At 36.7% G+C, this 12,646-nt stretch overlaps 1 protein-coding gene across 1 annotated transcript; it reads left to right on the top strand.

The window, feature by feature from the left end:
- Nucleotides 1–6,073: 6,073 nt before the first annotated feature.
- Nucleotides 6,074–12,275, top strand: LOC103694484 (serine protease inhibitor Kazal-type 11-like). Its single transcript, XM_087593650.1, has 4 exons — nt 6,074–6,135; nt 10,281–10,327; nt 11,268–11,314; nt 12,183–12,275. Exons 1-4 carry the CDS (start codon nt 6,074–6,076, stop codon nt 12,273–12,275), a joined length of 249 nt encoding a protein of 82 aa, XP_087449776.1.
- The last annotated feature ends 371 nt before the right edge of the window (nt 12,276–12,646 follow it).

Here is a 12,646-nt window from a genome sequence, read left to right as displayed (position 1 = left end):
TAAGACCAACTTTTCTGCTGCAAGAAAGCTGCCTGGTGAACTCAAGACACAGGCTCACAGGAACAGCTGAAGACCTGTAGAGAGGAAAACTACACACCCGAAAGCAGAACACTCTGTCCCCATAACTGACTGAAAGAGAGGAAAACAGGTCTACAGCACTCCTGACACACAAGCTTATAGGACAGTCTAGCCACTGTCAGAAATAGCAGAACAAAGTAACACTAGAGATAATCTGATGGCGAGAGGCAAGTGCAGGACCCCAAGCAACAGAAACCAAGATTACATGGCACCATTGGAGCCCAATTCTCCCATCAAAACAAACATGGAATATCCAAACACACCAGAAAAGCAAGATCTAGTTTCAAAATCATATTTGATCATGATGCTGGAGGACTTCAAGAAAGATGTGAAGAACTCCCTTAGAAAACAAGTAGAAGCCTACAGAGAGGAATCGCAAAAATCCCTGAAAGAATTCCAGGAAATCCAATGGACTTAACTGGTGTGAGGTGAAATCACAGGGTTGTTTTGATTTGCATTTCCCTTATGACTAAAGATGTTGAACATTTCTTTAGGTGTTTCTCAGCCATTCGGCATTCCTCAGCTGTGAATTATTTGTTTAGCTCTGAACCCCATTTTTTAATAGGGTTATTTGTCTCCCTGCAGTCCAACTTCTTGAGTTCTTTGTATATTTTGGATATAAGGCCTCTATCTGTTGTAGGATTGGTAAAGATCTTTTCCCAATCTGTTGGTTGCCGTTTTGTCCTAACCACAGTGTCCTTTGCCTTACAGAAGCTTTGCAGTTTTATGAGATCCCATTTGTCGATTCTTGATCTTAGAGCATAAGCCATTGTTGTTTTGTTCAGGAAATTTTTTCCAGTGCCCATGTGTTCCAGATGCTTCCCTAGTTTTTCTTCTATTAGTTTGAGTGTGTCTGGTTTGATGTGGAGGTCCTTGATCCACTTGGACTTAAGCTTTGTACAGGGTGATAAACATGGATCGATCTGCATTCTTCTACATGTTGCCCTCCAGTTGAACCAGCACCATTTGCTGAAAATGCTATCTTTTTTCCATTGGATGGTTTTGGCTCCTTTGTCAAAAATCAAGTGACCATAGGTGTGTGGGTTCATTTCTGAGTCTTCAATTCTATTCCATTGGTCTATCTGTCTGTCTCTGTACCAATACCATGCAGTTTTTATCACTATTGCTCTGTAATACTGCTTGAGTTCAGGGATAGTGATTCCCCCTGAAGTCCTTTTATTGTTGAGGATAGTTATAGCTATCCTGGGTTTTTTGTTATTCCAGATGAATTTGCAAATTGTTCTGTCTAACTCTTTGAAGAATTGGATTGGTATTTTGATGGGGATTGCATTGAATCTGTAGATCGCTTTTGGTAAAATGGCCATTTTTACTATATTAATCCTGCCAATCCATGAGCATGGGAGATCTTTCCATCTTCTGAGGTCTTCTTCAATTTCTTTCCTCAGTGTCTTGAAGTTCTTATTGTACAAATATTTTACTTGCTTGGTTAAAGTCACACCGAGGTACTTTATATTATTTGGGTCTATTATGAAGGGTGTCGTTTCCCTAATTTCTTTCTCGGCTTGTTTCTCTTTTGTGTAGAGGAAGGCTACTGATTTATTTGAGTTAATTTTATACCCAGCCACTTTGCTGAAGTTGTTTATCAGTTTTAGTAGTTCTCTGGTGGAACTTTTGGGATCACTTAAATATACTATCATGTCGTCTGCAAATAGTGATATTTTGACCTCTTCTTTACCGATCTGTATCCCCTTGACCTCCTTTTGTTGTCTGATTGCTCTGGCTAGAACTTCAATATTGAATAAGTAGGGAGAAAGTGGGCAGCCTTGTCAAGTCCCTGATTTTAGTGGGATTGCTTCAAGTTTCTCTCCATTTAGTTTAATGTTAGCAACTGGTTTGCTTTATATGGCTTTTACTATGTTTAGGTATGGGCCTTGATTTCCTATTCTTTCCAGGACTTTTATCATGAAGGGGTGTTGAATTTTGTCAAATGCTTTCTCAGCATCTAATGAAATGATCATGTTGTTCTGTTCTTTCAGTTTGTTTATATAATGGATCACGTTGATGGTTTTCCGTATATTAAACCATCCCTGCATGATTGGGATGAAGCCTACTTGATCATGGTGGCTGATTGTTTTGATGTGCTCTTGGATTCAGTTTGCCAGAATTTTATTGAGTATTTTTGCGTCGATATTAATAAGGGAAATTGGTCTGAAGTTCTCTTTCTTTGTTGGGTCTTTGTGTGGATTAGGTATAAGAGTAATTGTGGCTTCATAGAAGGAATTCGGTAGTGCTCCATCTGTTTCAATTTTGTGGAATAGTTTGGATAATATTGGTATGAGGTCTTCTATGAAGTTCTGATAGAATTTTGCATTAATCCGTCTGGACCTGGGCTCCTTTTGGTTGGGAGACCTTTAATGACTGCTTCTATTTCCTTAGGAGTTATGGGGTTGTTTAACTGGTTTATCTGTTCCTGATTTAACTTCGGTACCTGGTATCTGTCTAGGAAATTGTCCATTTCCGGTAGATTTTCAGGTTTTGTTGAATATAGGCTTTTATAGTAAGATCTGATGATTTTTTGAATTTCCTCAGAATCTGTAGTTATGTCTCCGTTTTCATTTCTGATTTTGTTAATTTGGACACACTCTCTATGTCCTTTCATTAGTCTGGCTAAGGGTTTATCTATCTTTTTAATTTTCTCAAAGAACCAACTTTTGGCTCTGTTGATTCTTTCTATGGTCCTTTTTGTTTCTACTTGGTTGATTTCAGCTCTGAGTTTGATTATTTCCTGCCTTCTACTCCTTCTGGGTGTATTTGCTTCTTTTTGTTCTAGAGCTTTTAGGTGTGCTGTCAAGCTGCTGACATATGCTCTTTCCTGTTTCTTTCTGCAGGCACTCAGAGCTATGAGTTTTCCTCTTAGCACAGCTTTCATTGTGTCCCATAAGTTTGGGTATGTTGTACCTTCATTTTCATTAAATTCTAAAAAGTTTTTAATTTCTTTCTTTATTTCTTCCTTGACCTGGTTATCATTGAGTAGAGCATTGTTCAATTTCCACGTATACGTGGTCATTCTTCCCTTATTGTTATTGAAGACCAGTTTTAGGCCGTGGTGTTCTGATAGCACACATGGGATTATTTCTTTCTGTACCTGTTGAGGCCCGTTTTTTGACCAATTATATGGTCAATTTTGGAGAAAGTACCATGAGGAGCTGAGAAGAAGGTATATCCTTTTGCTTTAGGATAGAATGTTCTATAAATATCCGTTAAGTCCATTTGGCTCATGACTTCTCTTAGTCTGTCGACATCACTGTTTAATTTCTGTTTCCATGATCTGTCCATTGATGAGAGTGGGGTGTTGAAATCTCCCACTCTTATTGTGTGAGGTGCAATGTGTGTTTTGAGCTTTAGTAAGGTTTCTTTTACGTATGTAGTTGCCCTTGTATTTCGGGCATAGATATTTAGGATTGAGAGTTCATCTTGGTGGATTTTTCCTTTGACGAATATGAAGTGTCCTTCCTTATCTTTTTTGATGACTTTTAGTTGAAAATTGATTTTATTTGATATTAAAATGGCTACTCCTGCTTGCTTCTTCCAACCATTTGCTTGGAAAGTTGTTTTCCAGCCTTTCACTCTGAGGTAGTGTCTGTCTTTGTCTCTGAGGTGTGTTTCCTGTAGGCAGCAGAATGCAGGGTCCTCGTTGCGTATCCAGTTTGTTAATCTATGTCTTTTTATTGGGGAGTTGAGGCCATTGATGTTGAGAGATATTAAGGAATAGTGATTATTGCTTCCCGTTATATTCATATTTGCATGTGAGGTTATGTTTGTGTGCTTTCATTCTCTTTGTTTTGTTGCCAAGACGATTAGTTTCTTGCTTCTTCTAGGGTATAGCTTGCCTCCTTATGTTGGGCTTTACCATTTATTATCCTTTGTAGTGCTGGATTTGTAGAAAGATATTGTGTAAATTTGGTTTTGTCATGGAATATCTTGGTTTCCCCATCTATGTTAATTGAGAGTTTTGCAGGATACAGTAACCTGGGCTGGCATTTGTGTTCTCTTAGGGTCTGTATGACATCAGTCCAGGATCTAGCCTTCATAGTTTCTGCCGAGAAGTCTGGTGTGATTCTGATACGTCTGCCTTTATATGTTACTTGACCTTTTTCCCTTACTGCTTTTAATATTCTTTCTTTATTTTGTGCGTTTGGTATTTTGACAATTATGTGACGGGAGGTGTTTCTTTTCTGGTCCAATGTATTTGGAGTTCTGTAGGCTTCTTGTATGTCTATGGGTATCTCTTTTTTTAGGTTAGGGAAGTTTTCTTCTATGATTTTGTTGAAGATATTTACTGGTCCTTTGAGCTGGGAGTCTTCATTCTCTTCTATACCTATTATCCTTAGGTTTGATCTTCTCATTGAGTCCTGGATTTCCTGTATGTTTTGGACCAGTAGCTTTTTCCGCTTTACATTATCTTTGACAGTTGAGTCAATGATTTCTATGGAATCTTCTGCTCCTGAGATTCTCTCTTCCATCTCTTGTATTCTGTTGGTGAAGCTTGTATCTACAGCTCCTTGTCTCTTCTTTTGTTTTTCTATATCCAGGGTTGTTTCCATGTGTTCTTTCTTGATTCTTCTATTTCCATTTTTAATTCCTTCAACTGTTTGATTGTGTTTTCCTGGAATTCTTTCAGGGATTTTTGCGATTCTTTCAGGGATTTTTGCGTTTCCTCTCTGTAGGCTTCTACTTGTTTATTAATGTTTTCCTGTGTTTCCCTAAGGGAGTTCTTCACGTCTTTCTTGAAGTCCTCCAGCATCATGATCAAATATGATTTTGAAACTAGATCTTGCTTTTCTGGTGTGTTTGGATATTCCGTGTTTGCTTTGGTGGGAGAATTGGGCTCCGATGATGCCATGTAGTCTTGGTTTCTGTTGCTTGGGGTCCTGCACTTGCCTCTCGCCATCAGATTATCTCTAGTGTTACTTTGTTCTGCTATTTCTGACAGTGGCTAGACTGTCCTATAAGCCTGTGTGTCAGGAGTGCTGTAGACCTGTTTTCCTGTTTTCTTTCAGCCAGTTATGGGGACAGAGTGTTCTGCTTTCGGGCGTGTATTTTTTCCTCTCTACAGGTCTTCAGCTGTTCCTGTGGGCCTGTGTCTTGAGTTCACCAGGCAGGTCACTTGCAGCAGAAAAGTTGATCTTACCTGTGGACCTGAGGCTCAAGTTTGCTCGCAGGGTGCTGACCACGAGCTCTCTGAGGTCGCAGCAACCAGGAAGATCTGTGCAACCGTTTCCGGGAGCTTCAGTGCCCCAGGGTTCCAGATGGCATTTGGTGTTTTCCTCTGGCGTCTGAGATGTGTGCAGAGTGCAGTCTCTTCTGGTTTCCCAGGCGTGTCTGCCTCTCTGAAGTTTTCGCTCTTCCTCCCACGGGATTTGGATGCAGAGAACTGTTTATCCGGCCTATTCCTTCAGGTTCCAGCGGTGTCTCAGGCGCAGGGGTCCTGCCGCTCCTGGGCCCTCCCCCACGGGAACCCAGAGGCCTTATACAGTTTCCTCTTGGGCCAGGGATGTGGGCAGGGGTGGGCAGTGTGGTGGTCTCTTCCGCTCTGCAGCCTCAGGAGTGCCCACCTGACCAGGAGGTGAGGCCTCTCTCCCACGGGGTCTGGGAGCAGAGAGCTGCTGCGGGCCGGGATCCGCGGGTGTGGGACTCCCGGTAAACACAGGAAGTCTCTACTCATGATTTTTAAAAGAAAAATCTGAGATTCCATTATATATATTTCCCTCAAAAAATCTGATACCCTCTGGATCAGGCAAGGGTTGAGAGAAAAAGTTCTCGGATGTGCAATGAACATTTCCTTTCTCTAAGAGTCATTCTGTGCTCAGATTGTGTCCTGTTGATTCTGAGGATTCAAAGAAGAATAAGGGAAGAGTCAAGCACTGTTAGCAACCTTGGGAAAAGGCAGAGAGCCATTCATTTATCTATAAGAGGCTTTCACTGGAAATGTGTTATAAATGGTTTTAAATATTTATTCCACAGATTTGATAAAATGTCTTCAATGTGGATCGAATTTCTTTTCATCCTGACTTTGGTACTTCCTTATTTTGAATAGTAAAATTTTCTCTTAGGTTACTATGAGATTTGAAATAGGAATTTATTAGAGTATCCATTGAGATTTAAGAATGGATGGATGTTGGGAATATTAAATATTAAATTTGTGAAGTTAAATGAAGTAAAGCTTGGTACAAAAGTCCGTGAAAATTACATAGTTAATGGCCTCTGTTCATTTTCTTAAGGAGCTTGTGGATGAGAATTGAATTAGAATGGGTGGTATAAACATCACAAGGTTCTGTAACTGTAATGCTACCTACTTAAAAGACTGAGCCATGAGGATTGTTTGAGCTTACAAGTTAAAGTCTGCTGATATAATGTAGTAAGAGGAAGTCTCTTAAAACAGTAAATGAAAAAGAAACATGCAATGGAATTTTGATATTAGTGTTGCCATTATTATACAGATTGAAGATTTTTCTCCTCATCCCATGCTGCAGCTCAGGCAGTGGTTAAATGTAATGAACAATAAGTAATAGTAATTTTCAGCCCTTCTGTTCTATGACCCCATCTCCTTTATAGTTTTCAAATTAAATCTTCTAATGTCAAGTTCTTTGTAAAGAGATAGCTCACTGATTCTCTTCAATACATACTGTGAATGTGAAAAAAAGTAATTACAAGGTGTTAGATAGTCCTGAGATACTCTTCACAATATTAATGTGTTAATTTTCATGAATTACTTTCAATTAGGCAAATCAATTGAATTACAAGGCGTCATTTTCATAAGTAAACACTCCCAGTTACTTTTTGATATTAATTTAAACTAATTATTGAGCATATATCTATTTTATTGAGTGTGAGAACTAGATGATTTTTCTAAAAGACATTTTCTATCACTTGTCTAGTCTTACAGCTTTGTCTAGTCCCTGATTTTAGTAGGATTGCTTCAAGTTTCTCTCCATTTAGTTTAATGTTGTCTACTGGTTTGTTGTATATTGTTTTTACTATCTTTAGGTATGGGCTTTGAATTCCTGACTTTCCTTGACCTTTACCATGAAGCAGTGTTGAATTTTGTCAAATGATTTCTCAGCATTTAATGAGATGGTCAAGGGATATTTTTCTTTAACTTTGTTTATATAGTGGATTATATTCATGGATTTGTATATATTGAACCATCCCTGAATCACTGGTATGAAGCCTACTTGATCATGATGGATGAGAGTTTTGATGTGTTCTTGGATTCAGTTTGCAAAAATTTTATTGATTATTTTTGCGTCAATATTCATAATGGAAATTGGTCTGAAGTTCTCTTTCTTTGTTGGGTCTTTTTGTGGTTTAGGTATAAGCATAATTGTGACTTCATAAAAGGAATTGAGTATTGCTCCTTCTGTTTCTATTTTGTGGAACAGTTTGGACAGTAGTGGTATTAGGTCTTCTATGAAAGTCTCATAGAATTCTTCATTGAATCCATCTTGTCCTGAGCTTTTTTTTGGTAGGGAGACTTTTCATGACTGCTTCTATTTCTTTAGAAGTTATGGGACTGTTTAGATGGTTTATCTGATCCTGGTTTAACTTTGGTATCTCGTATCTGTCTAGAAAATTGTCCATTTGCTCCAGATTTTCCAGTTTTGTTGAGTATAGGCTTTTCTAGTAGAATTTAATGATTTTTTTTAATTTCCTCAGGTTTTCTTGTTATGTCTCCCCTTTTCTTTCTGATCTTGTTAATTTTTATACTGTCTCTGTGCCCTCATGCTTAGTCTGGCTAAGGGTTTATCAATCATGTTCATTTTCTCAAAGAACCATTACCTGGTTCTGTTTATTCTTTGTATAGTTCTTTTTATTTCTGCTTCATTGATTTCAGCCCTGAGTTTGATTATATCCTGCCATGTACTCCTTTTGGATGCATTTGCTTTCTTTTATTCTAGAGCTTTCAGGTGTCCTGTCAAGCTGCTAGTGTATGCTCTCTCCAGTTTCTTTTTGGAGACACTCAGAGCTGAGTTTTCATCTTAGGACTGCTTTCATTGTGTCCCATTAAGTGTGGGTATGTTATTTAAATTTCATTAAATTCTAAAAAGTCTTTAATTTCTTTCTTTCTTCGTTGACTAAGTTATCATTGAGTAGATTATTGTTCAGCTTCCATATGTATATGGGCTTTCTGTTGTTATTGAAGACCAGCCTTAGTTCCTGGTGATCTAATAGGGATGCATGGAATTATTTCAATCCTCTTGTATTTGTTGAGGCCTGTTTTGTGACTGATTATATGGTCAGTTTTTTAGAAGATACCATGAGTTGCTGAGAAGAAGGTATATTTTTTTTTTGTTTTAGGTTGAAATGTTCTATGAATATCTGTTAAATCCATTTGGTTCATAACTTTTGTTAGTTTCTCTGTGTCTCTGTTTAGTTTTGTTTTTCCATGATCTGTCCATTGATGAGAGTGGGGTGTGAAGTCTCATCCAATATTATTGTGTGAGGTACAACATGTGCTTTGTCCTTTTGTATGGTTTCTTTTATGAATGTAGGTGCCCTTGCATTTGGAGCATAGATATTCCAGATTGAGAGTTCATCTTGGTGGATTTTTCCTGTGATGAATATGAAGTGTCCTTCCTTATCTTTTTTGATAACTTTTGGTTCAAAGTCGATTTTATTTGATATTAGAATGGCTACTCCAGCTTGTTTCTTGAGACTATTTGCTTGGAAAATTGTTTTCCAGACTTTTTCCTCTGAGGTAGTTTCTGTTTTTGTCACTGAGGTGTGTTTCATGTATGCAGCAAAATGCTGGGTCCTCTTTATGTATCTAATCTGTTAGTCTATGTCTTTTTAGTGGGGAATTGAGTCCATTGATTTTGATGATATTAGGGAACAGTGATTGTTTTTTTCCTGTTATTTTTGTTGTTAGAGGTGGAATTATGTTTTGTGGCACTCATCTTTTCAGTTTATTGCATTAAAATTACTTTCTTGCTTTTTCCAGGGTGTAGTTTTCCTTCTTGTGTTGGAGTTTTCCATTTATTATCCTGTGTAGGGCTGAATTTCTGGAAAATATTGTGTAAATTTGGTTTCTCTATCTATGTTAATTGAGAGTTTTGTTGGATATAGTAGCCTGGGCTGGCATTTGCGTTTTCTTAGGGTCTGAATGACATCTGCCCAGGATCTTTTGGCTTTCATAGTCTTTGGTGAGAAGTCTGGTGTAATTCTTATAGGTCTGCCTTTATATGTTATTTGACCTTTTTTCTTACTGCTTTTAATATTCTTTCTTTGTTTTTGCATTTGGTGTTTTGACTATTATGTGAGGGGAGGAATTTCTTTTCTCATCCAATCTATTTGGAATTCTGTAGACTTCTTGTATGATTATGAGCACCTCTTTATATAGGCTAGGGAAGTTTTCTTCTATAGTTTTTGAAGATATTTATTGGTGCTTTATCTTTTTGATCTTTGCTCTTTTCTATACCTATTATCCTTAGGTTTTATCTTCTCATTGTGTCCTGGATTTCCTGGATATTTTGGGTTAGGAGCCTTTTGCATTTTGCATTTTCTTTGACAGTTGTATCGATTTTTTTTTATGGTATCTTCTGCCCTTGAGATCCTCTCTTCTATCTCTTGTACTCTGTTGGTAATGCTTGTGTTTGTGACTCCTGATCTGTTTCCTAGGTTTTCTATCTCCAGGATTGTCTCCCTTTGTGATTTCTTTATTGTTTATATTTCCATTTTTAGATCCTGGATGCTTTTGTTCAATTCCTTCACCCATTGGGTTGTGTTTTCCTGTAATTCTATTATTGATTTTTGTATTTCCTCATTTAGGACTTCTCCCTGTTTACTCGTGTTTTCCTGTATTTCTTTAAGTGTGTTAATTATAGCCTTCTTAAAGTCCTGTAACATTATCATGTGTTGTGATTTTAAATCCTAATCTTGCTTTTTTGGTGTCTTGGGCTGTTCAGTGCTTGCTGTGGTGGGAGAACTGGGTTCTGATGATGCCAAGTGGCCTTGGTTTCTGTTGCTTAGGTTCTTGCCCTTGACTCCTACCATCTGCTTATCTCTGGTGTTAACTGGTCTTATTGTCTCTGAAAGTGTCTGGACCATCCTGTAAACCTGTGTATCAGCACTCCTAGAAATTGGCTTTCAGGATCCTGGCAGGATCTGGGTACATTGAAGTGTGTCACAGGGTCAGCTCCAGGCACTGGCAGAAATTGAAAGGATCCTGTCCTGATCCTCAGTTCCCGCATCCAGAGGACTCCAGGCTGGTTCCTCTTTGTCCAAGAATGTGAGCAGAAGAGGTGGTTTCATCTGTGCTGTCAGGATTGTCTGCACTTCTCCTTATTTGACTTTTATGATCTCATACTTGTTCAAATTCAAGCCTCCCTTCCCTAGAGAACAGACCTCTTGAGTCACAAGTACTTTCTCAAGAGGGAAGCCTCCTCTCTTTAGTGTGTAGCTTCTTTGTTCTTGATTTCTAGATTCATCAGTTATAATCAGAGTATACAAAATAATTACAATTTAGTGTACTTCTGAGATTTGTTTTTATCTTGATGAGTACTTCCCTTAATCAGAAGTGACCTTTAATAGAATCTATGTAAACAAATATTAGTTTAAAGTCTATTTTTTCAGTGATGTCTTTATAGACTTCTCTTTTTGCACTCTGAATTCAATCTGTCATTAATTAATTAATGTTTCTTGGAATTTATTCAGATTATTTTCATATTCTTTACCTGTATATTCACATATCTGCCAAGCCAATGCAAGTTCATTCAGGTACCAGCAAGCAGATATATAAAGGAAAAGAAGTTTATGGTGTCTTTAAATGTAGGGTTCAGATATAATAAATAATCAATAACTGCACTTTCCATACTTGAAGTCTCTCTATGAATCTATTATTTTAGCACTGTGACAAACACCTCCTTGCCTCCAATATAACAAAAGTAAAAATTGGCATAGTTTACTTCTAAGTGTTATGGATATTTTCTCCCATAGTCTATTGATTTTCTCTTTAAACATTTTTATGTTGTTTATTTATATAATTTGCAGGTGTGCATGTGTGCACATATACCAAAGTGTATATGGTGAAGTCAGAGAACTACTTTTGGGAGTTGGTTCTCTCTTTCCACTTTGAGGGAATTGGGACACTGAACTCAGGTCCTCAGGCTTTTTAGCCAAATCATCACACTTCTCTATTTTTTCTGATTTCTTTTCTTTTCCCCATCCAGGGTTTCCAGAGATTGTCATGTCAAGTCCACACAATATTAAATCAAAGGTAAATGAAAATGTAAAAAGTAAACTCATGGATTTTGAAATGTCACCAAACATAATGTATAAGGCAATGCTGCAACAATTAAAAGAACCAAAAATATTTGTTTAATTGTTATAGAAAAGGTTGGACTATAGTCTTGAAAACAATGTAAAACTATTCAATGTTATAGACAAGGTCAAACATTTGATTATTCATAAATTATATTAATGAACAAAGTCCATATTGTGCGTAGTTATATTTTGTGTTTTAAAATGTTTAAAATAGTATGATTCATTCTGGAAAAGAAGACTGAAAGCAATAAACATCCATTTCTAGTTAGTGTAAACATCAATTTTGATTAAGTAGGACACTGAAATATTGTATAAAAGTTAAGAACCTTCATTCTCACAAAATCCAAAAATAATATTTATAAAAATTTAAAAGCCAAATTCATCTGAATTTCACAATATTGTCTGTGTCTAAAAAATTGTCAATAATAAATTTTATCTCTGTATACATATATATGTATGTTATATGCAAAGCACCCATGTGTGTCACAGCATATACAGTAAAGCTAATAAGAAGGATATGAAAATTACAAATGAATCACTAAGATTTATGATTTCTTTCAATTCAAAGTATTTTAGAAGATTTTATCTGAGTGTAAGGTGAAGTTGAAGAATGATAGCTTAACTATGGAATTACAGACACTTATTTACATTGTCTCAGGATATCAGACTTATAGATATATAACCATAATATAGCATGTTTAAGTAGAATTGTAGTAAGTCAATACATATTTTCAATACTTAATATTGTATCATTTTATCAAGTAGAATTTTTCTCAAAGATCATTATCTGATATGTTTCATGTTGTTTTTATGTTTCACAGCCAAATTGCACTATGTTTAAAAATCTTGAATGCCCCAGAACCCTGGACCCAGTTTGTGCAAATGATAGAATTACATATGCAAATGACAGTTAGTTTTGCAAAATGGTGCTGTAAGTACACATGATTTAGTATTAACTCTCTCAAATTAGTGAGAAAACTGTCAGGAACTGATGAAAAAATTCCATTTCTGATAACACAAATATAGCATACCCAAAATATAACCACTTTCACTAAAGAAAACGCAAGCATCCACTTGTAAATTTCTTTATAGTTCTTCTGGAGTTGAGTAGTTTTTGCATTGACTTATTAACATTATTCTACTGAATCCTCTTTCACAGTATTGAGCAATTAATTTTACTTGATCTTTATGAGATGAAACCAATAGACTAACCTAATGTAATACTTTAAGTTCAAGCTTTGAAGCTATTCTAGTTTCATCTTTTGCTCTGGCAAATATCGTCATA

Source organism: Rattus norvegicus, chromosome 18 (assembly GCF_021556685.1).
Source record: "Rattus norvegicus strain SHRSP/BbbUtx chromosome 18, alternate assembly SHRSP_T2T, whole genome shotgun sequence".
NCBI lineage: Eukaryota > Metazoa > Chordata > Mammalia > Rodentia > Muridae > Rattus > Rattus norvegicus.
Note: the sequence above shows the minus strand (reverse complement) of the source record. Positions and strands in the feature narration are given on the sequence as shown.

What these genes read in the sequence shown, in the direction of transcription:
- LOC103694484 (XM_087593650.1), top strand. Translation starts at nt 6,074, where the DNA reads ATGTCTTCAATGTGGATCGAATTTCTTTTCATCCTGACTTTGGTACTT. An exon ending in GTTCCTCTTTGTCCAAGAAT is followed by an intron (nt 10,328 to 11,267) that starts GTGAGCAGAAGA and finishes TTCCCCATCCAG; the next exon opens with GGTTTCCAGAGATTGTCATG. An exon ending in CACACAATATTAAATCAAAG is followed by an intron (nt 11,315 to 12,182) that starts GTAAATGAAAAT and finishes TATGTTTCACAG; the next exon opens with CCAAATTGCACTATGTTTAA.